Source organism: Ornithorhynchus anatinus, chromosome 2 (assembly GCF_004115215.2).
Source record: "Ornithorhynchus anatinus isolate Pmale09 chromosome 2, mOrnAna1.pri.v4, whole genome shotgun sequence".
In the NCBI taxonomy this organism is placed as follows: domain Eukaryota; kingdom Metazoa; phylum Chordata; class Mammalia; order Monotremata; family Ornithorhynchidae; genus Ornithorhynchus; species Ornithorhynchus anatinus.
Window position 1 is genome coordinate 132,527,285 of NC_041729.1, and position 27,626 is coordinate 132,554,910.

Here is a 27,626-nt window from a genome sequence, read left to right on the forward strand (position 1 = left end):
TGCGGATTGAGATCCAGAATTGAGTTTCAGATGTCCAACCCAGTTGGCCCATATGCACCCCAGCACTTAGTACAGGAGAAGCAGTGTGGCTCAGTGGAAAGAGCATGGGCTTTGGAGTCAGGGCTCATGAGTTCGAATCCCAGCTCTGCCACTTGTCGGCTGTGTGACTGTGGGCAAGTCACTTAACTTCTCTGTGCCTCAGTTCCCTCATCTGTAAAATGGGGATTGGGATTAAGACTGTGAGCCCCACGTGGGACAACCTGATTCCCCTATGTCTACCCCAGCGCTTAGAACAGTGCTCGGCACATAGTAAGCGCTTAACAAATACCAACATTATTATTATTATTACAGTGCCTGGCACATAGTAAATGTTTAACAAATATCACAATTTTTATTACTTGGGTCTGTACCTTTAAGCACTTTGATACTCATCCCCCCCAGTACTTAAGTACATAACCCTCTACTCTGCCTTTCCCTCTACCTGTAATTTATTTTAATGTTTGTCTTAGCCACTAGATTGTAAAGTCTTGTGGTGGATCATATTTACCAGCATATTAAGCACTCAATAAATAATAATAATAATAATGTTGGTATTTGTTAAGTGCTTACTATGTGCAGGCCACTGTTCTAAGTGCTGGGGTAGATACAGGGTAATCAGGTTGTCCCACGTGAGGCTCAGAGTTAATCCCCATTTTACAGATGAGGTAACTGAGGCCCAGAGAAGTGAAGTAACTTGCCCACAGTCACACAGCTGACAAGTGGAAGAGCCGGAATTCGAATCCATGACCTCTGATTGCCAAGCCCGGGCTCTTTCCACTGAGCCATGCTGATTGATTGGGTGATTGAGTCTACATACAAACTGGCACTAGGTATATGTACTACAAATCATGTGAGTCTAAATTTAAGTGCATCCAAACTAGCACTGGATCCTTGTATCTGTCATCACACCCACAGGACCTTCCCAGGAGTGTCACTGGATACAACTCCTGAAAGCCAGCCAGGGGTTTTCCCTCTCTCAGCTCCAAAGGCCAGAAGAAATGAATAGAGGCAACTGCAAGATGGAGCTGTGTGAGAGGGCAGGGGAAATATAGCCAAGAAGGCAACAATAAACGCTCTTAGTCACAAGAATCTCTTTGCCATCTTCATGGGCCATCCCAGCCCAGGTCCCACGGCCTTTTGGCCCTGGAGCAGGATTTTAACTCACAAGGAGGCTGCACCTGCAGTTGATGGAGGGAGAGAGTATAATGAAGACCCTACTTCGTCACCCACTCTGGGCTGAAGAGCCTTGTAGCCATCTCTGGTCTGTGCAGAGCCTTCTTCCTCTAGTCCTGCTGAAAAATCTTTCCTAAAACGTCTGTGAAAATCGACTTTTTCCCTCTAGCAAGAAAGTCAGCAGCATGGCTTAGTGGATAGAGAATGGACCTGGGAGTCAGAAGGACCTGGGTTCTAATCCCGGCTCCGGCACACGTCGACTGTGTGACCTTGGGCAAGTCACTTCACTTCTCTGAGTCTCACCGACATCATCTGTAAATTGGGGATTACGGGAGTGAGCCCCATGTGGTACAAGGGACTGTTTCTGACTTGATTAACATATCTATCACTGTGCTTAGAACAATGCTTGGCACACAGTAAGCACTTAATAAGTACCAAAATTATTATTATTATTCTGCCTAGTAATTGGTTTCACTAGTCATATGTTTTAAAAATAGCTCTAAAAAGAGAAAGCTAGAACAAAACCGAAAGAGAATAATCCGTTATTTTGGAATGTCCAAGTTTCTCACATGATCACAAAGATGATGGGATTGAAATAAGAGCCCCAAAATTAGGTCAACATCTAATGTCTTACAAACATACAAGAGACAGACTTGCTTATTCCCCATAAGGTTAAATAAGGTTTAAATAAGGGAGGTAGAAAAAGATAAAATTTTACTTAGCTTCAGCTTTCAAATGAACTACAAATACATTTCAAAGGACTGCAGCCACTTGAAAAAAACGCCTTCATAAGCAACTGATTACTTGAAAAACCTTACCTTCTGCAAAACAAATCTCTGTCAATAAGTCAAGACCCCTCGACAGCACAAGAAACAATATTAGGATAAAACGTTATTGTTTTATCAATGTAGTGAAAACAGCTAAATAGTCTTAGTCTTTTAAAACTTTAAAAAACATTAGCAATGTTGAAGAAGGGGGATGAAGTCACACAAAATAGCAACAGTATTCAGATTAAAATAGTTTTACAAAAGGAGAATTTTGCTACCACTAGATGGCTTCCTAACATAGATTAGCTCCTGGATTATTTTATAAATGCATTTGTATTTCCATTCATACATCAGAAAGTTAAGGAAATGGCCAGATTTTTAATAGCTCTAATAACAGAAATGACCTGGCATATCACTTTATAAGAACAACTGTAAACGAATATACACAAAAACCTCTTGTGTTGACTAGAATGTCACCGTTTCAGGATACTTATTTCAATGTCTACCTGTACGGTCAGAAAATGAATACAAAGATAATAATGTTGCCCCTAACACTTGACACTTTCTTTTCTGATTCACATTCTAAATGTCAAATATTTTAAAATGCTTATATTCCTTTTGAATCAAATCCAATTTATTTGCTTCAACATACATTCTCAATTTACTGAGCCCCTTCAGACCAATAATCTAATTGACTATCCATTAAACCAAATCTCCATTATCATTGGCATACAAATTTAACATTGTTCATTTAAAGGACCAGAAAAAAATATGGCATATGATGAATTTAAATAATTTCGAACTTTTAGCTCATGAGGGATTTTTTTTTCTTCCCACAAGATAGTTTCTACTATTTTTCAGATATTTTGATTTGCGAGCTAGCCTTAACTTATAAAAAAAAGTAAATATCATTAGTGGTTAAATAGCGAGTCATTAGCTTATGTTCCTTTTCTCTGAGGCATTTACAGAAGTATTCAAGTGGAAAGATTTGGATGGATTTATCATTCCAGGGTGAACAAATGACCAAGAATTACATTCACCTTTCAAATCTTGCAAACCATGATGGACTTCGGTAGGACATGCTCACTCCAAAGTGGAGGCTATTGTGGGCAGAGACTGTCTGTTATATTTTTGTGTTAGACTCTCCGAAACACTTAGTACAGTGTCCTTGCACACAGTAAGCACTCAATAAATACAATTGATTGATTGATTTGAGGGCAAGGTTTACTACCTTCTGCCAAGAAACAATTTCAGGGTGAGGAGGGCAAAGCTTCCAAAATTTCAATTTTTTAAACTCATGAACCCACTTCCTGCTAACTAGTAGATGTATCCACCCAAGGAAACTGATTGAGAGGGAAGGCAAAAAATGTTCCCTAAGGTGACAGGGAAAGTTTTGCGAGGGAAAATAAACACAGTTGTGTAAAAGATCAATAATAATAAAAACAATGATAATAATGATATTTGTTAGGGGTTATGTGCATTAATCAGGTTGGACACAGTCCTTGTCCCTCATGGGGCTCACACTCTTAATCCCCATTTTACAGATGAGGTAACTGAGGCCCAGAGAAGTTTAAGTAACTTGCCCAAGGTCACACAGCTGACAGGTGGTGGAGGCAGAATTAGAACCTAGGACCTTCTGACTCCCAGGCCCCTGCTGTATCCTCTAAGCACAAACATATTTGAGGATAATATTGAAAAGTGGTTGTGTCCCATTTCTACCTGACTTTCTCATGGTTGGTTCTGCCAGAGCAGCCTCCTGGAAATAGCTCTATCTCCCAGGAGTGAATTACATGAATTCTTAGAGGGAGAGCACAATACATTCCAAAGATATCACTATTTTTGAGCACGGTAAAACCAGAGAGATAGTATGGTACCTAAAATAGCTTAGTTAATCACATCTTTGGGGAATTTAGAAAATGAGTTGGTGTGTGTGTGTAGGTGTGTGTGTTTTAACTGACAAACTGTAAAACACCACACAAAAAGGAGAAGAATTCAGTTTGGATTAGAGGGAACAGTATTCCTCCATTAAGATCAAGCAAAACATTCTTCCATTTTTCTTCCAAAATATTTTATTCTAAACTGGCCTGTAAACTTGGAGAATCATTTTTACCTAGTAAATTACCAAATTAAAATTTCAAAAATGGATCACATCACAGATCACGATATTTTTTGGTGTGCTCTAAGAGCATATGATCTATACGATCAAATGTAAATTTCTTGAGCTAAAGCTTTTTCTCCATATTTCTCTCACTAGAATATCTCAAAACCAAAAACATCAATTGATTAAATCTATGCAAAATGTCGATTTTGAATTGCTGCCTTCAAATTACATGAGTATCATCACCAAAAGTGTTGTTTTTTTTTTAACCCTGAATGGCTGACCTTCCAACTTCTCATTTTCTTTCTCCATTTGAAAATGGAGTAAATAGTAAATTCCCAAATTAAAATTTCAAAAATGGGGGTACATCACAAATCACGATATTTGGGGGGGGGGCCTCAAAGAGAACATGATCTATTTGACCAAATATAAATTTCTTGAACTAAAGCCTCTCTCCAAATTTCTCTCACTAGAATATCTCAAACCCAAAAACAGCAATTGATTATATCTATGCAAAATGTAGATGTTGAATTGCTGCCTTCAAATGACATGAATATCATCACCGAAAGCTTTTTTTTTTTTTAACCTCTAGTGGCTGACCTTCCAACTTCTGATTTTCTTTCTCCATTCGAAGCAAGAGGATTTGCTGGTGGATAGCTTTTCTCCATAAACTCCTAAGCTCTTCAGAATGTTGTTTTCCGCCAGCCTTCTCAGGGACATCCTCATCAGGGAGGAATAAAGCGAGAGGATCCTCTTCCATCGTTGGAGCAAGAGGAGACAAAGGCAAGAGCTCGTTCCTGTCAAGTCCATCTGAAAAATGTCAAATAATATTATGTCTTCTTCACTGTCAACTTGACTCCCAAAACACCAATTCTAAAATGAAGACAGCCTCGTATTTCTCTGACGACATGCTGCGACGGTTGCCTTTCTCCCCAGAGAAGCCTACTTCTTCGGCAATACTTCAGACAATTTCTGGACTCAATGATTTCAGTACATTTGGTGAACTGAATTCCCCTACAACACTTCCTTCTTACGGTGAAACAAATGCATGCATAAATTGACCACTTCCTCTTTACCTTTCTGCATGACTAATGTTACATTTATCTAGAAACACGAGAGACGGTTCTGACAGTATTGGGTTTCCCCTGAGAATGAAGTTCTCTACTTCTACCATACTTCTAATACAGGGTTGCAAAATCCACAGGGATGAAGACTGGGAATAGGTTGCAGCCAAACTTTTGACTGTTAAATACATTAGGAATGAAGCAGTGAAGCTACTAAAGAACACATCATGCTTCTCGAGGATCAGTGTAGCCTATTGGTTAGAGCACGGTCCTGGGAGTCAGGAAGACCTAGGTCCTAATCCCATTTCTGCCACCTCTCTGCTGTGTGATCCTGAGAGGGTCGCTTTTTGTCTCTGTGCCTCGATTACCTCATCTGAAAAATGGGGATTAAGACTGTGAGCCTCATGTAGGACAAGAATTGTGTCCAATCTGATTAGCCAGTGCTTTTCTGGCACACGGTAAGTGCTTAACAAATTCCACACAAAAAAAGGACAAGAAGCAGGTCTTTTACTTCATTCATTCATTCATTCAATCAATCACTCACTGAGCATTTACTGTGTGAAAAGCACTCTGTCAAATCTTAACTAATCAATCAATGGCATTTACTGAGCTTTTAATAATAATAATAATAATAATAAAAATATTGGTATTTGCTAAGCACTTACTATGTGCCAAGCACTGCTCTAAGCGCTAGGGAGGATAACAAGGTAATCAGGTTGTCCCATGTGTGACTCACAGTCTTAATCCCTATTTTACAGATGAGGGAATTGAGGCACAGAAAAGTTAAACGAGTTGCCCAAAGTCACACAGCTGACAATGGTGGATCCGGGATTAGAATTCATGACCTCTGACTCCCAAGCCCGTGCTCTTTCCATTGAACCATGCTGTTTCTCCATGTGAAGAGAACTGCCCTAAGTTCTTGGGAGAGTATAGCACAACAGAACTGGTAGACTTGTCACCTGCTCACGACCCATTCCTTGACCACAAATGATTATATTCCCAAATGATTTGCTCATTATTGTGTACACTGTAGGCACTTTGTAGATCCTGCTGATAGCAATCCAGTGAACAAAATGTTTTAAGACTCCATCAATCAGTGGGTGCTATTTATTGAACACTTGCTATGTGCTGAGCACTGTACTAAATGTGTGGATGAATACAATACAATCCCCCTCCCTTCAGGCTCGCATCTCCTCCTGCCTCCGGGATGTCTCCACCTGGATGTCGGCCTGCCACCTAAAACTCAACATGAGCAAGACTGAGCTCCTCATCTTCCCTCCCAAACCCGGTCCTCTCCCAGACTTCTCTATCACCGTGGATGGCACAACCATCCTTCCCGTCTCTCAGGCCCGCAATCTCGGTGTCATCCTTGACTCGTCCCTCTCATTCACCCCACACATCCTATCCGTTACCGAGATCTGCCGGTTTCACCTCTACAATATCGCCAAGATCCGCCCTTTCTTCTCCACCCAAACGGCTACCTTACTATTACGGGCTCTCGTTATATCCCGGCTAGACTACTGTGTCAGCCTTCTCTCTGACCTCCCTTCCTCCTCTCTCGCCCCGCTCCGGTCTATTCTTCACTCCGCTGCCCGGCTCATCTTCCTGCAGAAACGATCTGGGCCTGTCACTCCCCTTCTTAAACAACTCCAGTGGTTGCCTATCAACCTCCACTCCAAACAAAAACTCCTCACTCTAGGCTTCAAGGCTCTCCATCACCTTGCCCCTTCCTACCTCTCCTCCCTTCTCTCTTTCTACCGCCCACCCCGCACGCTCCGCTCCTCCGCCACCCACCTCCTCACCGTCCCTCGGTCTCGCCTATCCCGCCGTCGACCCCTGGGTCACGTCCTCCCGCGGTCCTGGAACGCCCTCCCTCCTCACCTCCGCCAAACTGATTCTCTTTCCCTCTTCAAAACCCTACTTAAAAATCACCTCCTCCAAGAGGCGTTCCCAGACTGAACTCCTCTTCCCCCTCTACTCCCTCTGCCATCCGCCCTTTACCTCTCCGCAGCTAAAGCCTCATTTTCCCCTTTTCCCTCTGCTCCTCCACCTCTCCCTTCCCATCACCACAGCACCGTACTCGTCCGCTCAACTGTATATATTTTCGTTACCCTATTTATTTTGTTAATGAATTGTACATCGCCTTGATTCTATTTAGTTGCCATTGTTTTTACGAGATGTTCTTCCCCTTGACGCTGTTTATTGCCATTGTTCTTGTCTGTCCGTCTCCCCCGATTAGACTGTAAGCCCGTCAAACGGCAGGGACTGTCTCTATCTGTTGCCGACTTGTTCATCCCAAGCGCTTAGTACAGTGCTCTGCACATAGTAAGCGCTCAATAAATACTGTTGAATGAATGAATGAATACAAAAGAGTGGGTACACATGTTCCCAAACTGACTTATCGTTTCAACAGCACATAAACTGAGAATATTTCCTGAACTAGCTATGCAAAGACAGGACATTTTGTTGTTTAAAATATCTGAAATACTAAAGGGGGTGAACTGTGTCTTCTGTATATTATAAAACACGCAGTAAATCAGTCAAACTATGGTACTCATTGAGCTCTTACTCTGTGCAGAGCACTGTACTAAGTGCCTGGGAGACCACAACAGAATTAGCAGGTACGTTCCCTGCTCATATCAAATTTATAATCTAGTATGGAAAAATTTGGTCACTGGCTTATCATTTGATACTGACAATTTTATGATTAGTCAGTTGAAGCACGTTTCAAACTTTCAACATATTCTCCCTTTTTATTTCTAATGAACAAATAGCTAAAAACCATTCATTGACAGATGATCTGTTACCTATTTTCCTAAACCAATAAAATTAGTAGGCAGCATAATTGTACTCTGTAAGTTTCTCATAGCACCAATGACAACACACGATGAAAAATACCCTACCACAATTTGATATTAGCGTCACTGACGATATCCTCCCAAAAGCCCATTTGCCTAGTGGCAAAGAGGGATCTGGAGGAGAACTCCGTTCCTGACTTTCCTTCTGCCTTCTCCAAAAATTCCTTTATTGAAGGTCAACCCACACCTCACCATAAAAGGCACAATGGGGGAGACCAAAACGGCCAGAGATAGGGGAATGCCTGCTGGAGCGATGTCATCGGTGGTGAAGGATTCTGACTGAAAACCCCCTGTACAGCAGTGGATGGACTCAGTGGGACTACTGAGAAAAGCGGCCATCTGTTAGTCTGTGGTGCTATAGCATGGCACCAGTGATGTGCTGTGCTCACTTCAGCCAGAATGGTTTTCATACGTAAAATTCTCACCGGCACTTCACCACGAGCAGCACTCCTGCCTGCCGACTTGTAGCACCTGTTCTCCCAGGGCGAAGAGAGAAGTGGCGTGACCTCATGGAAAGAGCGCGGACCTGAGAGTCAGAGGACCTGGGTTCTAATCCTGACTCCATTATTTGTCTGCAGTGTGACCTTGGGCAAGTCACTTAACTTCTCTGGGTCTCAGTTTCCTCATCTGAAAAATGGAGATTAAATCCCTTCTAATTAGATTGTGAACCCCATATAGGGCAGGGACTGTGTCTAAGCTGCTAACTACCCCAGTGGTTAGAACAGTGCTTGGCACATAGCAAGCTCTTAACCAGTATTATATTATTATTATTAGGGATAATAATAATAACACAACGTTAATAATAAACAATATTGATGGTACTTGTTAAGTGCTTACTATGTGCCAGGCACTGTACTAAACACTAGGGTGGATACAAGGAAATCAAGTTGGACACATTCCTTGTCCAATGTGGGGCTCACAGTCTCAATCCCGAGATGAGGCAACTGAGGCACAAAGTGAAGTGACTTGCCCAAGGTCAGACAGCAAAGTGGCGGAGCAGGGATTAGAACCCATGACCTTCTAACTCCCAGGCCCGTGCTCTATCCATTACGCCATCCTGCTTCTCTACAATGCCAACCTTCAGGGTGTAATGTGGCCCCATACAAACCACTAGCACTGTAATCAATTCCCCCCATGCAAGCCCTCGGTCCTAAAATCTTCAGAGTTAGACCAAGAGTCATTTATGGTTTACCCCACCACCATCACTCCACGACAGCATTCTCTCTGAAAATCCAACACCAGATCCAGACTGCTTGCCACCTGCGGGAGTTTCTCTCTACAGCAAATGCAGTCATTTCCTTCCGGCACTAAGACTGCCCAAGGGGAGTTCTCCCTAGTGAGGCCAAACCTTGCTGCTGCATCGTTGAGGGAGACTTGTTCATGGGCGAGGCCACCCGAAGGAAAATGCGCTGGCGCCAGGAGATGCGACGAGGGGTGACAGTGATCCCTCCGGCATTTATGGATTCATTGCTGCAGACAGACGAAGTTCTCTTTCTGCCCTCCCCATCACTGCGGGAAACAAAACAAACGTCAGGTTAGGCAGCAACCTAGGAAGGCAAAGAACTGAAAGCCAAGAAGTCGCCCAAGACATGCACCAGTTAGCACTCTGTTAGGCTAGGGCCATGACTTACTTTGCTTACGCCTAGCTGAGATTGGATATGAGGCATCTCCCAGGCTGCTAGGTTGTTTGTCCTTCACTTAAATGACAAAGAGTTCTTCTGGAAGCTAAGCCAGGTGCAGCTCAACGAAGGCCGTGACAGACCCCTCTGGATTTTAGACCACGCTGAGCTCTATATTAGGCAACCCAAACCCTGAGCCTAAGTCTCAGCCCAGATGAATGACCCTGGAATATCAGCCACATACCAAAGCAGTCTACGAACATGGTCCCATAACTCAGAAATTAAAATCTCTCTTATTTATTTGCTTATTCCATAGTTCACTTAATAAAGCCAGATAAACTATGTATTTTTCATGATGTCACAGGCTCTTGAGTGAGTGACCTTTCTGAAGACGGGCTGCATTTATCAAGGAGGCAGCAGCTTTGTTCAAGTTGTAAAACAGATAGCCAACTCCTAATAAGAGTAGTAATAAGAATAATAATAGTACTTGTTAAGTGCTTCTTATGTGCCAAACACTGTTCTAAACACTGGAATGCATACAAGTTAATCAGGTTGGATCCAATTCCTGTGCCACATGGGGCTCACAGTCTTAATCTCCATTTCACAGATGAGGTCACTGAGGCCCAGAGAAGTGAAGTGATTTGCCCGAGGTCACACAGCATACATGTGGCCAAGCTGGGATTAGAACCCAGGTCCTTCTGGCTCCCACGCCTGTGCTCCATTTAGAAAAGAGGAAGGGCTGAGAGGATGAGGCCTTTCCTCTTGCGTAGGTCTTAATACATCTCTGATGGAATGTCAAGACATTTTAAATATGTTGGTGATTGTCAGTGTTTTTAATAATAATAATAATAATAATGTTGATATTTGTTAAGCACTTACTATGTGCCAAGCACTGTTCTAAGCGCTTTAGTAGTAGCAAACAAAAATGTTGGACTATATCACAAAAAAACTAATTACAGAGATTTGATGTTACCTAAATTAAACCTACTGGGTAAGAAGGTTTACACTCACCAAAGCTACATTTGATCTCCAGTGAATATATCATTCATAATTTAGGAAGACATAATAAAATCCAGAAGGTCATAAAAGTAAGCAACTGAAAACCCACGAATAATCAACTTTGTTCTTTCTCCCAAATATTTAGCAGAGTGTTTTGCACACAGTAATCGTTCAATAAATACCATTGATGATGATGATGATGTTCAGTTAAGGGTCAAAGGAGTTCATTTTTCTAGAGTACAACTACACAGGTGTCAGAGAATGAAAATTGACCAAAGCTACCTCACACTGCCACTGCTGCAAATCACCACTGTACTTTATTTCCACTGACTTTTAATATTTCAATCATCTTGCAGGCCCGGTCCTATCTTACTTCACTGATTTCCTTCCCTAACTCTGCACACTCACTTTGCTCCTCTAACGCCAATCTACTCACTGTTTCTGGATCTTGTCTCTCTTCGTCATCAACCCCCTGCCCTGGTCTGGTACTCCCTCCTTCTTCATATCCATCAGATCATCACGCTCTCCACCTTCAAAGCCATATTAAAATCCCATCTCCTCCAAGAGGCATTCCCCAACTAAGCCCTCATTTCCCCTACTCCCTCTCCCTTCTGTGTCTCCCCTGCACTTGGATTTGTACCCTTTATTCATTACACCTTCAGCCCCACAGCACATATGTACATATCTGTAATTTATTATAATAATAATTATGGTATTTGTTAAGCACTTACTAATTACCAAGCGCAGTTCTAAGCACTGGGATAGATACAAAGTAATCAAGTTGTCCCATGTGGGGTTCACAGTCTTAATCCTCATTTTACAGATGCGGTAACTGAGGCTCAACCAAGGTCATACAGCAGACAAGTGGCGGAGGCGGGATCAGAACCCACAGCCTCTGACTCTCAAGCCCGAGCTCTTGCCACTAAGCCACGTTATTATTAATGTCTGTCTCGCCCTCTAGACTGTAAGCTCATTAAAGAGAGGGAATGCGTCTACCAACTCTGATATATTGTACTCTCCCAAGTGCTCAGCACCGTGTTCTGCACACAGTAAGCCCTCAATAAATACGAGTGATTGATTGATTTTCAGAAAGACTACACTTCCAAACCCCTCCCATGTCTCCCTTTCTGTTGCAGCTAAGGAGGCTGAGGAAGAAGTTCTGTAGCTGAGGGGCTAATCGTCAAGACGTAAATGGGTTTGTCTGATACTATTTGTGAACTGTTATTTTTTGTATATAAAGAAGAGTGCTAAAGAGTGAATAGCATTTCAGCATTGAAAGAACCCTGGCCTCAGTAACTAACAGAGCACCTGCGATGACATCAGACTAGACGATTCTGCCCTAAGAGAATCAGTCTATCATTGCTTAACTATGTGCAGAGCAGATCACCGTAGACTATAAGCTCATTGTGGGCAGGGAATGTGTCTGTTTACTCTTATATTGTACTCTTCCAATAATAATAAAAAGAAGAAGAATTGAGGTATTTGTTAAGCATTAAGTGCCAGGCTCTGTACTAAGCCCTGGAGTGGACAGAAACAAATTGGTATGGACACAGTCCCTGTCCCATGAGGGGATCACAGTCTCAAGCTCCACTTTACAGATGAGGTAACCAAGGCACTGAGAAGTGAAGGGCCTTGCCCAAGGTCACACAGCAGACAAGTGGCAAAGTGGCAGGGCAGATTAGAACTCATGACCTTCTCACTCTTATGCCTGAGCTCTATCCACTATGCAACACTCCCAAGTGCTTAGTACAGTGCTCCACACACAATAAGCGTGCAATAAATATGACTGAATGACTGCAAATTAGTGATCAAACGACACAGAGAACTCAACCCCACCGCTGAGAACATGAAGCCAACTAGAAACAAAAATAGGATCTCAAATTTTTATACCTTTCATTATCCATTAAAAAACCTCTACATCCCCAATTTTTATTACAAATGAAGCATACACTTTGGGATTCTCATTTGAGGTGTTAATTTCTATCTCAACCAATGATATTTATTGAGTGCTTACTGGGCACAGAGCACTGTTCTAAGTGATTGGGAGAGTACAATACAAACAATTTGGTAGACACTTTACCTGCCCACAGCAAGCTAGCAGTCTAAAGGGGGAGACTGACATTAATATAGAGACATATACTTACCCATGCCCCTCCCCGAATTCTATTTGATTTTAAGTGTTTCTTAACTTTTACACTAATAACCTGAGTCACTGTCAAGTTGTGTTGATTCACTGAATTTGTGTGCTGAAATATCAATATCTCCAGTACTGTCGATGGAACTGATACAGTTTGAAATATTCTGCTCAGTTTTAAATGTGACTCATTTTTTTTTTTCTGGTGAATTCCCCTTCTATCATTTCTGTAGAAAGTATTGAGTTTCCTTGTAATGAGCAAACATGAAGTAGTCTTTGAGTGGATTCTAAGTGAAATAAGCAAGTCATGAGTTTTGATTTCTGTAGAGTGGCACTTAATAGAGCAGGTTTTTATATGTATATGCATATATATGTGTACATACATATATATCACTCACATTTAGTAAGGACTTAGTATGTGCAGAGCATTGTACTAAGCACTTGAGAGAATACAATACAACAGAATTAGCAGACACACTCCTTGCCTATAATGAGCTTACAGTATGCATCTCTGAACATCTAAACTTGTTTTGACAAACACACAGGTATACCGTAACTCTGGCTGTGACATCCTGGCTGTTCAAAACCCCCTGTAATTTTGAGTAAATACAGTGTCTATGACTTCCTCTTTTGAAGCCAGCTTTATTTCCTTTTGGAGGAAACCGAAGTTACTCTTTCAAGGTTGCTGGAATTTACTCTGTGATCCAAATAGCTCTGAACAAATGCATCTGACTTTTCACTGTTTTGCCAAAAGCACATATAAGTTCATGTCAGACTCTGTGATAAAGATGGGCTAACACAGCCTCAAAATGACAATGTATTTTGTCCAGGGACAATAAATTTTGATCTAAGGACAAGCATAAGACAAAGAAATGAATTGGCTACATTTTTTCACTATTAGACAACTTTCTATTTAGTAATGGCTTAGATTTCTTCCTGCCATTTGAAGTTTTAAATATTAATAAATAGGGATGTCTAATTTCTTGAGATGAAAATTTCTAGTAGTTAGTAAATCTGAATTTGACCACAGAGTAAGATTAAAGGACAAGACAGGAATGGTAGAAATGCAACTATGTAGGGTATATTTAAAATGATAGCACAAGTGTGGTCTTGTTCTCTTAACAACAGCCTAGTAGCAGCAACTCCAATAACAGAGAAAAAAAGGAGTTTCAATGGTCCCTAAATTCCAGAAATGTTTATTCCAACCAATTCAGTTGATGATCTCTCTCCCTAGGTTTGACAAGTACTAATGAAAAGTCTCAAGAAAAATGAAATAGCTGCCATACAATTATTGTATGTAAACAGCTGTTCCTAAAACATGTCACATAACAGACAATCAAAAGACTATTCTCTTACTGGTCTAGCAGCAATTCAATACTACCATTTGTTTTCCCTTGTTTCACCTTTTATATAGACTAGTAAATGAAACAAAACTAAATAGTATAGGAATGACTGTCATTTATTATCAATCAATGGTATTTATTGAGCACTTACTGTATGCAGAGTACTCTTCTAAGTGTTTGAAAGAGTACATAACAGAGTTGGTAGTTAGTCATGATTTACCATTATACATTGTTTTAAGCCTATAAAATAAACTATTCTACTGAAAGGATGAATTTATATAAGGGAGCATCTGTTAAATTATGATTGAATTACAGCCTACAAAATAATCTCCATTAAATCCTCTGAAAGGCTGATGAATTCTCCAACAAATGCATTCTGATCAGAAATTGGGAATTCTTTAGTAGCCCTTATTTAGAAAACATATACAGCTTCTGTGGGTTAGTTTCATTTTATTGTATTTAAAAGTATCTCTTCAGCTACCTAAATGTCTAAAATCAGGAAGATTCTTTCAATTTCTCCTTCCAAGATGGCAATGCCAAGAATTTAAACCATTATAATTGCTTATGAATTTGTGTGCCTGTGTGTAAGGTTGTGTTTTTAAATTCCTTCATTCTCACTGACCCAGGAATAGCTTATCATCACAACTGTTCATACCAAGGGTCTTTTTGTTGTTGTTGTTGTTGCTTTCTCTATTTTCTTTCAAACTACAATTTGGCTTTCACTTCCCCTTTTTCTTACTTAAAGCAACTTGGCACTTGGGTAGTCTCAGAGTCTACTTTGTAGAGTGGCAAGCAATGTGAAAAATAAAAAGTAAGCAATGTTGAGAATTCTGTATCTCAATCGTAGGCATTGTTGCCACTTGAAGCAACTGGAGGATTCCTGGGTGGGTTTAGTGAGGAAAGGAAGACAGACATAAGATCCCAGAAGAACATATTCTAAGAGCCTGGAGACCTAATTGAATAGCAAGAGACCAGGAATATCTTTTAACAGAACATGAATTTTGCACATATCAATCCTGAAGTTTTAATATGAACCTCGTTTTTAAAAGATGCAACATCCCAAACATGATGATCACATTATCCCAGGAATATAAGTGTTGTCTCACCAAAATTTTCCTTCAAAACCACCCATTTAGAGTAAGTGATAACACTGCTTCTTGGATCATCATTCATTCATTCAATCATATTTATTGAGCACTTACTGTGTGCAGAGCACTATACTAGGCGCTTGGAAAATACAATTCAGCAACAGAGACAATTCCTACCCAACAATGGGCTCACAACGGCCCAAGACTAAACAGAACTGTTTTCACTCTGAAACTGCCCATCTGCTTAATGAAAATTTAGTCTCAGTGTAACAGTAGTAAAATGGTGACAATAATAACAATAACAAATGGCAGTGGCATACTCACTTTGTGCCAAGCACTGGGGTAGATACAAGATAATTAGATCAGACACAGTCCCTGTCCCACATGAGGTTCATAATCTAAGAGATGGGAAGAGCAGGCATCTTAACCTCATTTGCACATGGGGAAACTGAGGCACAGAGAGGAAAAGGGACTCCAAAGCTACCCAGCAAAAGTGGCAGGGAAGGAAACAGATCTCAGTTCCCCTTTCTACTAGACCATGTTGCCTTCTTGAGTAAACGTCTCGAGCCATGATCATTTTCTCCCTTTATTTTGTATTCCATTCTACCACTAAGAGAAGTCCTGTTTGCTTCTTGAGTGAAAACACTTTTAAACTAAGTGTCTGAATTTTTTAAAACTTGCAAAAGACTTAATTAGAAAATGCTTTGTCCAATTACTGAGATTTATATATTTCCAGCCCACTAGTAACTCTTCAGTATGATGACCATGTCAAAAAGCTTATAAGGTATCCTGCCTTCCCTCCTAATTCTGCTTGCAAAAATTCACTGAAAAAAGATGTTATTTACAAGATATATTCAGAAAAAAATTTGTCCAACTACGGCTTACCTCTTAGATAGATGTACAAATGGATGGCAAAACTTGGAGAATAAAAAAACTCCCCATTCCTAACATGTCATTAGTATTGAAGAGTTGATGTCATCTTGCCAGTGAGATCCGTTGCTCAAAAACCACTTGCTGTGAGGTGAATCAGAAACTAGACAGAAAAAAGAGGTCTTGGGGAGGGGGTGTCACCTTTTTACCACACTATCTCCCTGTGCCTTTCCCAGTCCAGGGCCCTTTCTCCACACTGCACTGAAAAGGGTGCTGGGCCAGAGCAGTGGCTGATTTATGTGACATAAGAGCTAATGAACCTCCAAGAAAAACAAATAAATCTCCCCAACAGAATTCTCGAGTATACCGTCACACATTTCCCCACTCACGCTATAAAATTATAATTGGTTTTCTGAAATGAAAAATAGATTCCCAAGCCAAGTTAAGAAATATTCATTTACAAAACACACTGAAGGCCAGAAGTCCCCATACAAGACTAAGTCTTGTCTCCTGATGCATTTGTATATTCCACCTTCCCTGATTTCACATTGGAGCACCAATGCTATACTAACACTCCACGCTTTCCAGAGCGGGAAATGGAATGGGGCTGGGGCTAGAGAAGAAAAGGTCCTAAAGGTGGGAAAGACAGAGGCAAAGAGAATGAAGGAATGAAAGAAAGGGAAAGGCAGGCACAAATGACAAACACGCTCATGGCGAAATACTCACCCAGGGCCCCTCCCCTGCTGCTTTCCTCCTCAGCCTGTTGCTTTACACTGATTGCTGCTGTTCCTTCCCTGGGCGATTCCCAGAATATTTCGGGCACAGCTGTTTTTGCAAGCTGTTTTCGCCAGGAAGAAAACTGAAGAAGCAGCAGCAACAGATATAGGGACAGCAGCACATTGGTTGGAGAGGATAACTAGCATTTCTTTTGACTGTAAGCTTCTTGAAGGAAAGGATCATGACTTTCTCCTACTGTGCTCCCCCAAGCACTAGTACAGTGGTCTGAAAACAAGAGGCACTCGATAAGTATGCAATCAATCAATAAATCAATCAAATAATTCATTGACCGCCTCTCCACCTGCTTCTGCTAAACTGCTACTACTCAGTCCATCGTATTTATTGAGCATTAACCGTGTACTAAGTGCTTGGGAGACTGCAAGGGAACAGTAGACACATTCCCTGCCCACAAAGAGTTTACAGCCTAGAGGGAGAGATGGATATTAATACAAACAAAGTTAGAGATCTGTACATAAGGACCTAGGGGCTGGGAAGAGGGAGATGAATAAACTAAGCTTGTTGTGGGCAGGGAATGTGTCCATTTATCATTGTAGTATATTCTCCCAAGTGCTTAGTACAGTGCTCTGCACCCAGTAAGTGCTCAATAAAGGGAGCAAGTCAGAGTGACGTAAAAGGGATACTACTTTACATTGGTCTCTCCCTGCCACAGCTCCCAAAGCCAACTGGTGGTGCAGTTTTGGGGCCTTCATGAATTCATTCAATTGTATTTATTGAGCGCTTACTGGGGACAGAGCACCATACTAAGCGCTTGGGCGAGTACAGTGTCTGCACAATATAACAGACTTTCCACCCACAGTGGGCTTGAAAAATATACTGCCTTTGCAGGAGTTCTGATTGTCACCCTGTCCACCTTCTCTCCCCTTCCAATCAGGCCAGCAGGAATTAGTTCATGTCCAAAACAGATCTCCTCACCTTACCACCCAAAGGCATTTCTCCCCCTGACTTTCCCATCGCCACAGACAAGTCTGTAACCTTGGCGTTATCTTCGTCTCATCTCTCTCATTCAACACATATGTTCAATCTGTGACCAAATCCTGTTGGTTCTACCTTCACAGCATCACTAAAATCCACCATTTCCTCTGCATCCAAACTGCTACCATATTGATCCGAATGATTGATTGATTGATTGATGGATTATCCTATCTCGCCTTGACTACTGTATCACCCTCCTTGCTGACCTCCCTGCCTCCTGTCTCTCTCCCCACTTCAGTCCATACTTCACTCTGCTTCCTGGCTCATTTTTCTAGAAGAAATTCAGTCCATATTTCCCCACTCATCAAGAAATCCCAGTTGCTAACCATCACTCAATCACCTTGCCCATTTCTATTTTACCTTGCAGGTTTCTTGCAGATATCTTGCAGATTTTCTACGACAAACCAGAATGTTCTCTTCACTTCTCAAACACTAACCTACTCACCGTACTTCAATCCTGTCCATCTCTCTGCCTACCCCTTGCACATATCCTGCCTCTGGCTGGGAACTCCTCCCTTCATATCCTACAGACAATCACTCTTCCCACCTTCACAGCCTTATTAAAATCACATCTCCTCCAAGAGGTCTTCCTCAACTAAGCCTCCTTTTCTAAATCCCTGGATTTTGCACTTGGATATTTATTCTTTATTCACCCCAACCTCAGGCCCACAGCACTTATATACGTATCTATACTTTATTTATAGTAATGCCTGTCTACTACTCTAGACTTTAAGCCCCTTGTGCACAGGGAATGCCAATCCTGTTATACAAATTTGGTTGACTGTATCATCATCATCATCATCATGATGTATGTAATCCGCTGTATGCCTATAGAGAATGAAACACTGAGAAACAGCATGGCCTACTGGAAAGAGAATGGGCTTGGGAGTCAAAGGACCTGAGTTCTAATCCCAGCTCCTCCTCTTGTCTGCTGTGTGACCTTGGGCAGGTCATTTAACTTTGCTGTGCTTCAGTTGCCTCAGCTGCAAAATGGGGATTAAAATTGTGAGCCCTATGTGGGACAGGGAATGTGTCTAACCCAATTATCTAGCATCTGCCCCACTTAGTATAGTGCCTGGCACATAGTTAGTGCTAAACAAAAACCATTATAATGATAATAATTATTGTTATTATTTAGTAAGGACTTTGAAGAATATACCTGGGCCAAGTGGTCTAGTAGAAAGAGCATCTACCGATTGCCTATTCTGTAATTTCTCTGTGTCTCAGTTTCCTGATTTGTAAAATGGAATTAAAAAACCTGCTGTCCCTGTCTTTTGGACTACGGGCCATGTGTGCAACAAGGACTGGCTCCAATCTATTTTACATCTACCCCAGCACTTGGCACAATGCTTAGCATAGAGTAAGTGCTTAATAAATAGTACTATGATGATTAAGCCATGCTATGATTACTAACCACAGGAGGTTTACTGGCTAATGAGGTGGATAGACAAAAATGACTAAAATTGCAAAGCAACAAGAAGCAGCAGCATGACCTATTGGAAAGAGCATGGGCCTGGGAATCAGAGGACCTGAATTCTAATCCCAGCGCCACACTAATGTGTTGTGTGACCTTGGGCCAATTGCTCAATCTCACTGTGCCTCAACTACCTCAATGGGGATTTAAATGGGGATTAAATCCTACTCCCTCTTATTTAGAGCAGAACAGGGACTATGTCCAACCTGATTATCTTGCACTTAACCCAATGCTTAATATAGTGCTTCAGACATACTAACAGCTTAACACATAGCATAAAAAAGGCTATAAACAGGAAGTAGTACAAAATATATGTCAGGCCCTCTATTAAGCACTGGGGTAAGTACAAGATAATCGGGTCGGACACAGTCCCTGTCCCACATAAGGCTCGTAGTTGTAATCCACATTTTACAGATGAGGAAACTGAGGCCCAGAAGTTAAGTGACTTGCGCAAAGTCACACAGCAGACAACTGGCATAGTCTGAATTAGAACCCAGGTCCTGTGAGTCCAAGGACTGTACTCCTTCCACTAAGCCATGCTATTTCTCATACATACACATTTTTGTACATTTTTGTATTTTTTAAAAAATTTATACATACATATGTATAGGTATACAAATGCATGTATAAAAACGCTTGGGAATGCCACTTGTCTGCTGTGTGACCTTGGGCAATCACTTAACTTCTCTGTGCCTCAGTTACCTCCTCTGTAAAATGGGGATTCAGATTGTGAGCTCCACCTAGGAACAGTGCTTGCAACATAGTAAGTGCTTAATGAAAACCATAATTATTGTTATTATCATTATTATTATTATTATTATTAACAGAATACTACAGGCAGTGTTGGATTGATTTAACTGGGGAACTGGAAATTAGTCAAGGAAGAATTCCAGGGGAAAAGGGGATTTTAAGAAGGCTTTGAGAGTGGGGAGCTCTGAGGATTGGTGGATTTGGGGAAGGAGGGTTCCTGGCTGGAGAAGCAGGGATCATAGAGGAGAGGGTAGAGTGAAGTACATTTGTAAGGTGAGCTTGGGAGGTGTACCGGGAAAAGAGACGATATGTAAGATGGGAAGAGCTGGTGGAATGCCTTGAAGAAGCCCATGGTAGGGATTTTTACTTGATGCAGAGGAAGATGGTTAGCTAATTAAAACGATCAATCAAACAATAGTACTCACTGAATGGTTACTCTGGGCAGAGCACTCTGCTAAGTGTTTTCCCCAGTTCCACAGAGTTGGAAAAGGATCTTACATTCTGGTAAGGTAGCCAAATATTAAAATAAATTAGAAGTAGGGGAAACAATCAATTAAAAAAGATATGTGCATAAATGAAAAGGGGGAGTATGGCAGAAGGTGAGAGCAGCATACCTTAGTGGAAAGAGCTCAGGCCTGAGAGTCAGAGGACCTGAGTTCCAATCCCAGTTCAACCACTTATCTGCTGTGTGACCTTGGGGAATTCACTTTCCTTCTCTGAGTCTCAGTTACCTCAACTGTAAAAGGGGGATAAAGACCATGAGTCCCATGTGGGATGGACTGTGCCCAACCTGCTTAGCCTATATCTACCCCAGCGTTTAGTACAGTGCTTGACACATAGAAAATGCTTAACAAATGCAATAAAAAAATGAATGTACTTAAATGCTTAGGTGATGCAGAAGAATGCAATTGGCAGGATGAGGGTGTGATGGGGTGGAAGAAAGTAATTAGAGATGGCCTCCTGGAGGAGATGTGATTTCAATATTTTCTTGAAGATGGGGAGAATAGTGGTTTGATGAATGTGAAGTGGGAAGTGATTATAGGCTGAAGGGTGGATGTGAGAACACAGTCAGCAGCGTGATCTACTGGGAGAAGCATGGGTCTGGGAGTTGGGAGTTCTAATCCCAACTCCTGCACTTGTCAGCTATGTGGCCTTGGGAAAGTCACATCTTCTCTGTGCCTCTGCTACCTCATCTGGAAAATGGGAATTAAGACTGTGAGACTTAGGTGGGACAGGGACTGTGGCCAACCCGATTATCCTGTACCTTCCCCAGCACTTAGTATAGTCCCTGCCACATAGTAAGCACTTCATAAATAACATGAAAAAAAGAGACATGAGAATGAGACAAAATGAGTAGGCTAGCTTGTGAGATGCAAATTGAGAGCTGAGGTTCAGTGGGAGAGAAGTGGGTAGAGAGTACTGATGGAGTGCCCGAAAGCTCCTTGTGGGCAGGAAAAATGTCTACCAACTTTGTCATAGTTTACTCTCTCAGGCGCTTAGTACAGTGCACTTAAAATATAAACAGGTTGCACATAGTCTCCGTCCCACATGGGGCTCACAGGTTCAGGGGAGGTACAACGGATATTTAGTCCCCATTCTTACAGATGAGGAAAGCTAGGCATAGATAATTTAAGTGACATGCCCAAAGTCACATAGGCAAGTGGTGGACCTGGGATTAGAATACAGTTCCTCTGATTCCCATGCCCATATTCTTTCCACTAGGTCACACTGCTTCCTCCCTTCTCAAAAGCCCTTAACTTCACATTGCAGCTCTCACAGTCTTTGAACCCCTACATCTCACCATATGAATTAAAACATTTCTTGGATTACCCCAACCCCACTTCTTCTCCATCCACACAGCTAAAATGCTAAACCAAGGATGCATTATATCCCAAATCGACTACAGCATCAGCCTCATCACCAATCTCCCTGTCTCCAGCCTCTCTCTTCTGCTGCCCGGATCATTTTTCTAAAACCTTGACTATTTGGATCTCCCCACTCTTCAAAAACCACCTTTGTTTGTCCATCCACTTTCACATCAGGCAGAGACTCATCACCACTGGTCTTAATCGATCAATCGGTGGCATTCATTGAGCACTTTCTGTGTGCAAAGCACTGTACTAAGTGCTTGGTAGAGAATGATACAACACAAGGAGCTTGTAGTCTAGGGTCTACAGTCTGACAATCAAATGCAGGAAGCATTTCTGACAAAACACTTTACTGATAAAATCTACAGCTTTCCACAACAAAGCCATAGACATGATTTCTCTTTTAATATTCAGTGAGACGTTGCAGAGGACAAATATGGTAAGGAGACTTGAATTTTTCTTTTTCCTTTCATTTATGGCATAATAATAAAGCCACTGTTCATCAGCCCAACCAGAACTAAAACCTTGCAGTTTTGTGGAGCTTTGTCAGACAGAAATCTTTCCTGAGTTAAACTGTTTCAACTGTTCTACAGTCAATACGCATCTGTGTTATGCTGAGTCAATCCGTAAAGCTTGGTCAAAAGAGTAGCTCAAAAACAAAGAAGAGAAAAATGTGTATTTTCCATTTTAAACTCCTGCCTGAATACTGATTTATGAACCTGACAGTGGAAAAATATTTGAATCAATCAATCAATGGAATTTATTGAGTGCTTATTACATGTAGAGCACTTTGCTAAGCATTTTGGGAGACTACAATATGAGTTGGAAGAAGCAATCCCACTCCAAAACACCTTTATTTCTGTCATAAAATTTAGGGTCAAGGGTAAAAGTTTAAAGATCAAAATTCACATTACTGTCCAGGATTTTCAATAAATATATTGGAACACAATAGATATAGGTCTTCATCACAAATTTTGAAAAACCTATTTTTAAGCACATTTCTTGGGCAAAGAGTATGCAGCTTGAAATTTCTATTAAGAATTCAACTTTCTAGTTCAAGTCTATTTTCCTTTGCATTTAAGTCTTTGTTCCCTGTTAAAATGCAAGCATCTTGAAGGTAGGGATGATGTTTTATATCTCTAATGTCCTCTCCCATTCCTTTGGTAAAGGATCATTTTTCTATGTGGCAAAGACTGTTCATTCAGTTGTAATTATTGAGCGATTATTATGTGCAGAGCACTGTACTAACTGCTTGGGAAGTACAATTCGGCAACAGATAGAGACAATCCCTACCCAACCACGGGCTCACAGTCTAGAAGACGTGACATCAGCTACCCCAGGCCCCATCAACCCTCCAGCTAATTCTGCTTAGAGCGAACAAGAACCAAACTCTTGCCATCCTATTTAAAATGGTTTTATACCTGGCTCCAGTCACACATTTCTCAATGTTTGTAAGAAACAGCAGGCAGATTTGGATCTTGGTATTTGTGGAAGGTGGTAGGGAAGGGGGAGGGAGTGAGGCAGAGCAGTAGAGACAGGGCATGACTGAGATAGACATTTTGCCAGAGCAACAGGGATGGAGTTGGGGAGACGAGGGGTAAATCAAAATAACTTCTAAGCACTGGGGCGATACAAGATATTTAGGTTGGACACAGTCCCTGACCCGCATGGCCTTACACCTAAATGGAAGGGAGAACAGACATAGAGAAGTTAAGTGAATTGCCCAAGGTCACACACCAAGCACTTAGCAGAAGTAGAATTAGAACTCAGGTCCTCTGACTCCCAGGCTCATGCTTTTTCCACTGGGCCATGCTGCTTCTCTAATGCACTTTTCTATCTAGTGGGAAGAGTGTGGCTAGGGGAGTCATAGGACCTGGGTTCTAATCCCGGTTCTGTCGTTTCCTGCTGTGTGACCTTGGAAAGTCAGTTAATTTCTGTGGACCTCAGTTTCCTCATCTGTAAAATGGGGATTTAATACCTCTTCTCCCTCCAACTTAGACTGTGAGGGACTATATCTGGCATGATTGTTTTTGTATCTACCCCATTGCTTAGGACAGTGCTTATTACATAGTAAGCACTTCCAAATATCCCAGTAAAGTGTACTACAAGATTGGGCGCTTAGTGAATATTATTGGTTGGCTACGGTAACACTCAATGTTTTTAGTCCAGATAAAACCTGAGAAGCAGCATGGCCGACGGGAGAGAGAATGGACCTGGGAGTCAAAGGATCTGGGTTCTAATCCAAGCTCCACCACTTGTCTGCTGTGTGGCTTTGGGCAAGTCACTTAACTTTGCTGTGCCTTAGTTCCCTCATCTGTAAAGTGGGATTAAGATTGGGAGCCATATGTGGGACAGGGATTGTTTCCAACCTGATTAGCTTGTATCAACCCAGGGCATAGTAAAGTGCCTGGTACATAGTAAGCATTTACAAATACCAGGAAAAAAAATAAAAGGACTGACCAGATATTGTGCTGTAATTGAGGATATCTCATCCTCAACTATTGCTTGGCATATACCACTATTATTATTATTATTTTGGTGGCTAAAGGGCTCAGAAATGCAAAAAATTGACCAGAAACCTAGGGGGTGGTTTGAGTTTTAAAAAATCTCTTGTAAAGCCACATGACTTCTTCCATCTGCAAAAACAGATTCAGCTTCAGCCCAGTTAAGCTAACATCTCTGGAATTTTAGCACAAGCTACAAGGGGTCAAGAGGAAGTGGAGACACTCTGTTCCAGTCACTATATGGTCACTCTCTAATGGGCACCTAGTTAAGGGCTGCCTTCTATCCAGCCATATTTTGTCCAAGCAGTTCTCCGTGGGAGCCCCGGGGATCCTTCTTAATACTAATAATTAATAATTGTGGTATTTGGTATGTGCTTACTGTGTGCCAGGCACTGTACTAGTCTCTGGGGTGGATACAAGCAAATCACATTAGACACAGTCCCTGTCCCACATGGGGCTCACAGTCTCAATCCCCATTTTACAGATGAGGCAACAGAGGCCCAGAGAAGTGAAGTCAAGGTCATACAACAGATAAGGGGTGGAGCTGGGATTAGAACCCACGACCTACTGACTCCCAGGCCCATGCTCTATCCACTATGCCATGTTGTTTCTCACAACTGCTCAACCAACTCCCTCGAAAGGAACAAGAATGACTCTATTTCCACTCTAGATGGTAAACACTCTCTAGACTGCAATCTCCCTGTGGGCAGGGAATGTGTCTACCAAGTCTGCTGCAGTGTACTCTTCCAAGCGTTTAGTACAGAGCTCTGCACAGTAATTCATTCAATGGTATTTCTTGAGCACTTACTGGGGGCAGAGCATTGTATTGAGCACTTAGGAGAGTACAATACAACAATAAACAGCCTGTCCACCACAAGCTCACAGTCTAGACTGGGGTAGGGGGGAGACATACATTAATACAAATAAATACATTACAGATATGTATATAAATACTGGGGGCCTGGGGATGGGGGGTGAATAAAGGGAGCAAGTCAAGGCAACCCAGAAAAGAGTGGGAGAAGAAGAAAGGGGGGCTTACTCAGGGAAGGCCTCTTGGAGATGATGTACCCTCAATAAGCCTTTGAAGGGGGGAAGAATAATTGTCTGTCAGATTTGAGGAGGGGGCACCTTCCAGACCAGAGGCAGGATGTAGGCAAGTGGTCGGCAGCAAGATAAGATGAGACGGCGGCCCAGTGAGGAGGCTAGCATTAAGAACACCCTAGCCATGCCTGTTTAGAGCAGGCTTCTTTTTAAACTATAAGGTCCTTGAGAGAAGTAAATATTGGTGACTTGTGTTGTACTGTATTAGGTACTTAAGAGAGTGTTTAGCACACAGCAGGTGCTCAATAAGTAATTTTTTATCCAAATCTTCATGGAACAATGGAACAGAGAAGCCCAGCCAGGGCTCTGCTTATTTAGCCAGTGAGTCAGTCATTTGGGACAGGGCTGGGTCTTGGTCTGCCACCTTGGGTTGCAAAAGCTCACTGTGGACAGGGAATGTGTCTGTTATATTGTACTCTCCCAAGCATTTAATAGAGTGCTCTGCACACAGTAAGCAGTCAATAAATATAATTGACTGACTGACTGACATTCCATGGGCTTAGAACAATGGATTGCACTCAGTGAACGTTAAATAAATCCCAATACTACTTCGACAGTTTTTTGGATAGCAGAAAATTCGCATGGGTGAATTTGGATGATGAAGGGGTTGGACAGGACTTATCAACCCTAAATCACGACCCTCTCTTTGTCTCATTGTGGCTACCACCAGGCCCTGACCACAGTCTCCCTATTGTCATGAGGGCTCATTACTCCCCTGATCCTTGAGGGCAGGGCCAGGGTGGGAGGGAGGGCAGGGGCCATCTCCTCCCTTCTACCTTCATTCATTCATTCAATCGTATTTATTGAGCACTTACTAACTGCCCTACTAGTCGGGCTACACCTTGTTTCTTGGGTTGGATCATTAATATTTTGATAGGATTATTTAATGCTAATATTGCAACCAAACCTGACAACTAAGAAACTGTTATAGCCCATTGCTGGAACTCTTGACATTCAAAAGAGAAAACTGTTCTAGGCATTACATACATTAAGTACAATAACACAATAAGGGACAACTGTGTGTCATATGTGGCTGGGAGCCAGGATTTCCACACTACCCTTTCCTGCCACACAAGCAATCATATGTGACTTTCACCATCTGTGGTGTCTTCCTCAAATACCAAAGACATCTCTCTCTTTCACTATATATATATATACAAATGTATATGCAGAGATATACATATGTATATATAAAACACACACACATTTTATTTATATATATATATATATATATATATATATAAGCATCCACTGGTATTTATGGAGGACTTACTGTTTGCAGAGCATTGCACTAAGTATTTAAATATTTTTAATCATCATTTTTAAAAACAATGGGATTGGACTGCTGAGCCTCTTTCTCCTAACCCCCATCCTGAGCCAGCTTATGATTCCTGCTAAGAGATTTTCTTAAGTGGGAACTTTCTGGCATTTTTGCCTTTTCAAGAAGAAGCCAGGGTACCCCCAGACCCTGCACATTTATGGTAACAATTGAAAAATTGAATATATGACAGTTTTCTCTCCCCTAAGGCTCTGGGTTAATGGATTTATGTATGCATTTATTTTTGGCTAATAGCTAGCTAGCATAGAAATAGCTGCACGGAGATTCTCTGGAATCACCCAAGCCTGAACTTTATTCAGGATAAAATACCCTTGGAGCTAACCTTGCGGTTCAGCTTGCACAAACTAGAACAGAATTGGAAAGGGTTTAACAAACTGCATTCAATACTGAAGCATTAAAAATGATTACTATATACTTCCCCTTTAATATTTCCACACATGGAGGGCAAATGGAGTTCAGAGAAGTGGTATTAACCTTAACATAGCCACATTCAAACTGGAAAATGATGCTTTACTAATTTAACCTTTTAGTTGTGACCAACCTGATTATCTTGTATCCATCACAGTGATTAGTACAGTGCTTGGCAGATAGTAAGCACTTAGCAAATACCACAGCTACTATTATTATTACCCCTAAAATAGCACTCATTTTCCACAAACAAAAATCCATGAGTGGCCAACAGGATTCACTACATAATCTCAAAGAAAAAATAGGAAAAAAAGTCCAGAATCAATCCTTTGCCAGTTATCACTCATATCACCTGTCTTT

At 41.5% G+C, this 27,626-nt stretch overlaps 1 protein-coding gene across 2 annotated transcripts in view; it reads right to left on the reverse strand.

Annotated features, from left to right (window-relative positions):
• TBC1D4 (TBC1 domain family member 4) overlaps window positions 1–27,626 on the reverse strand; it is a 219,158-nt gene that overhangs the window by 34,970 nt on the left and 156,562 nt on the right. For both annotated transcript variants that reach the window (XM_029058002.1, XM_029058003.2), the window contains 3 exons: window positions 9,348–9,508; window positions 4,678–4,887; window positions 3,613–3,615 (listed from right to left, as the gene is read on the reverse strand). In XM_029058002.1, the coding sequence (XP_028913835.1) occupies window positions 3,613–3,615; window positions 4,678–4,887; window positions 9,348–9,508 (374 nt within the window). The remainder of the gene's footprint in view (window positions 1–3,612; window positions 3,616–4,677; window positions 4,888–9,347; window positions 9,509–27,626) is intronic.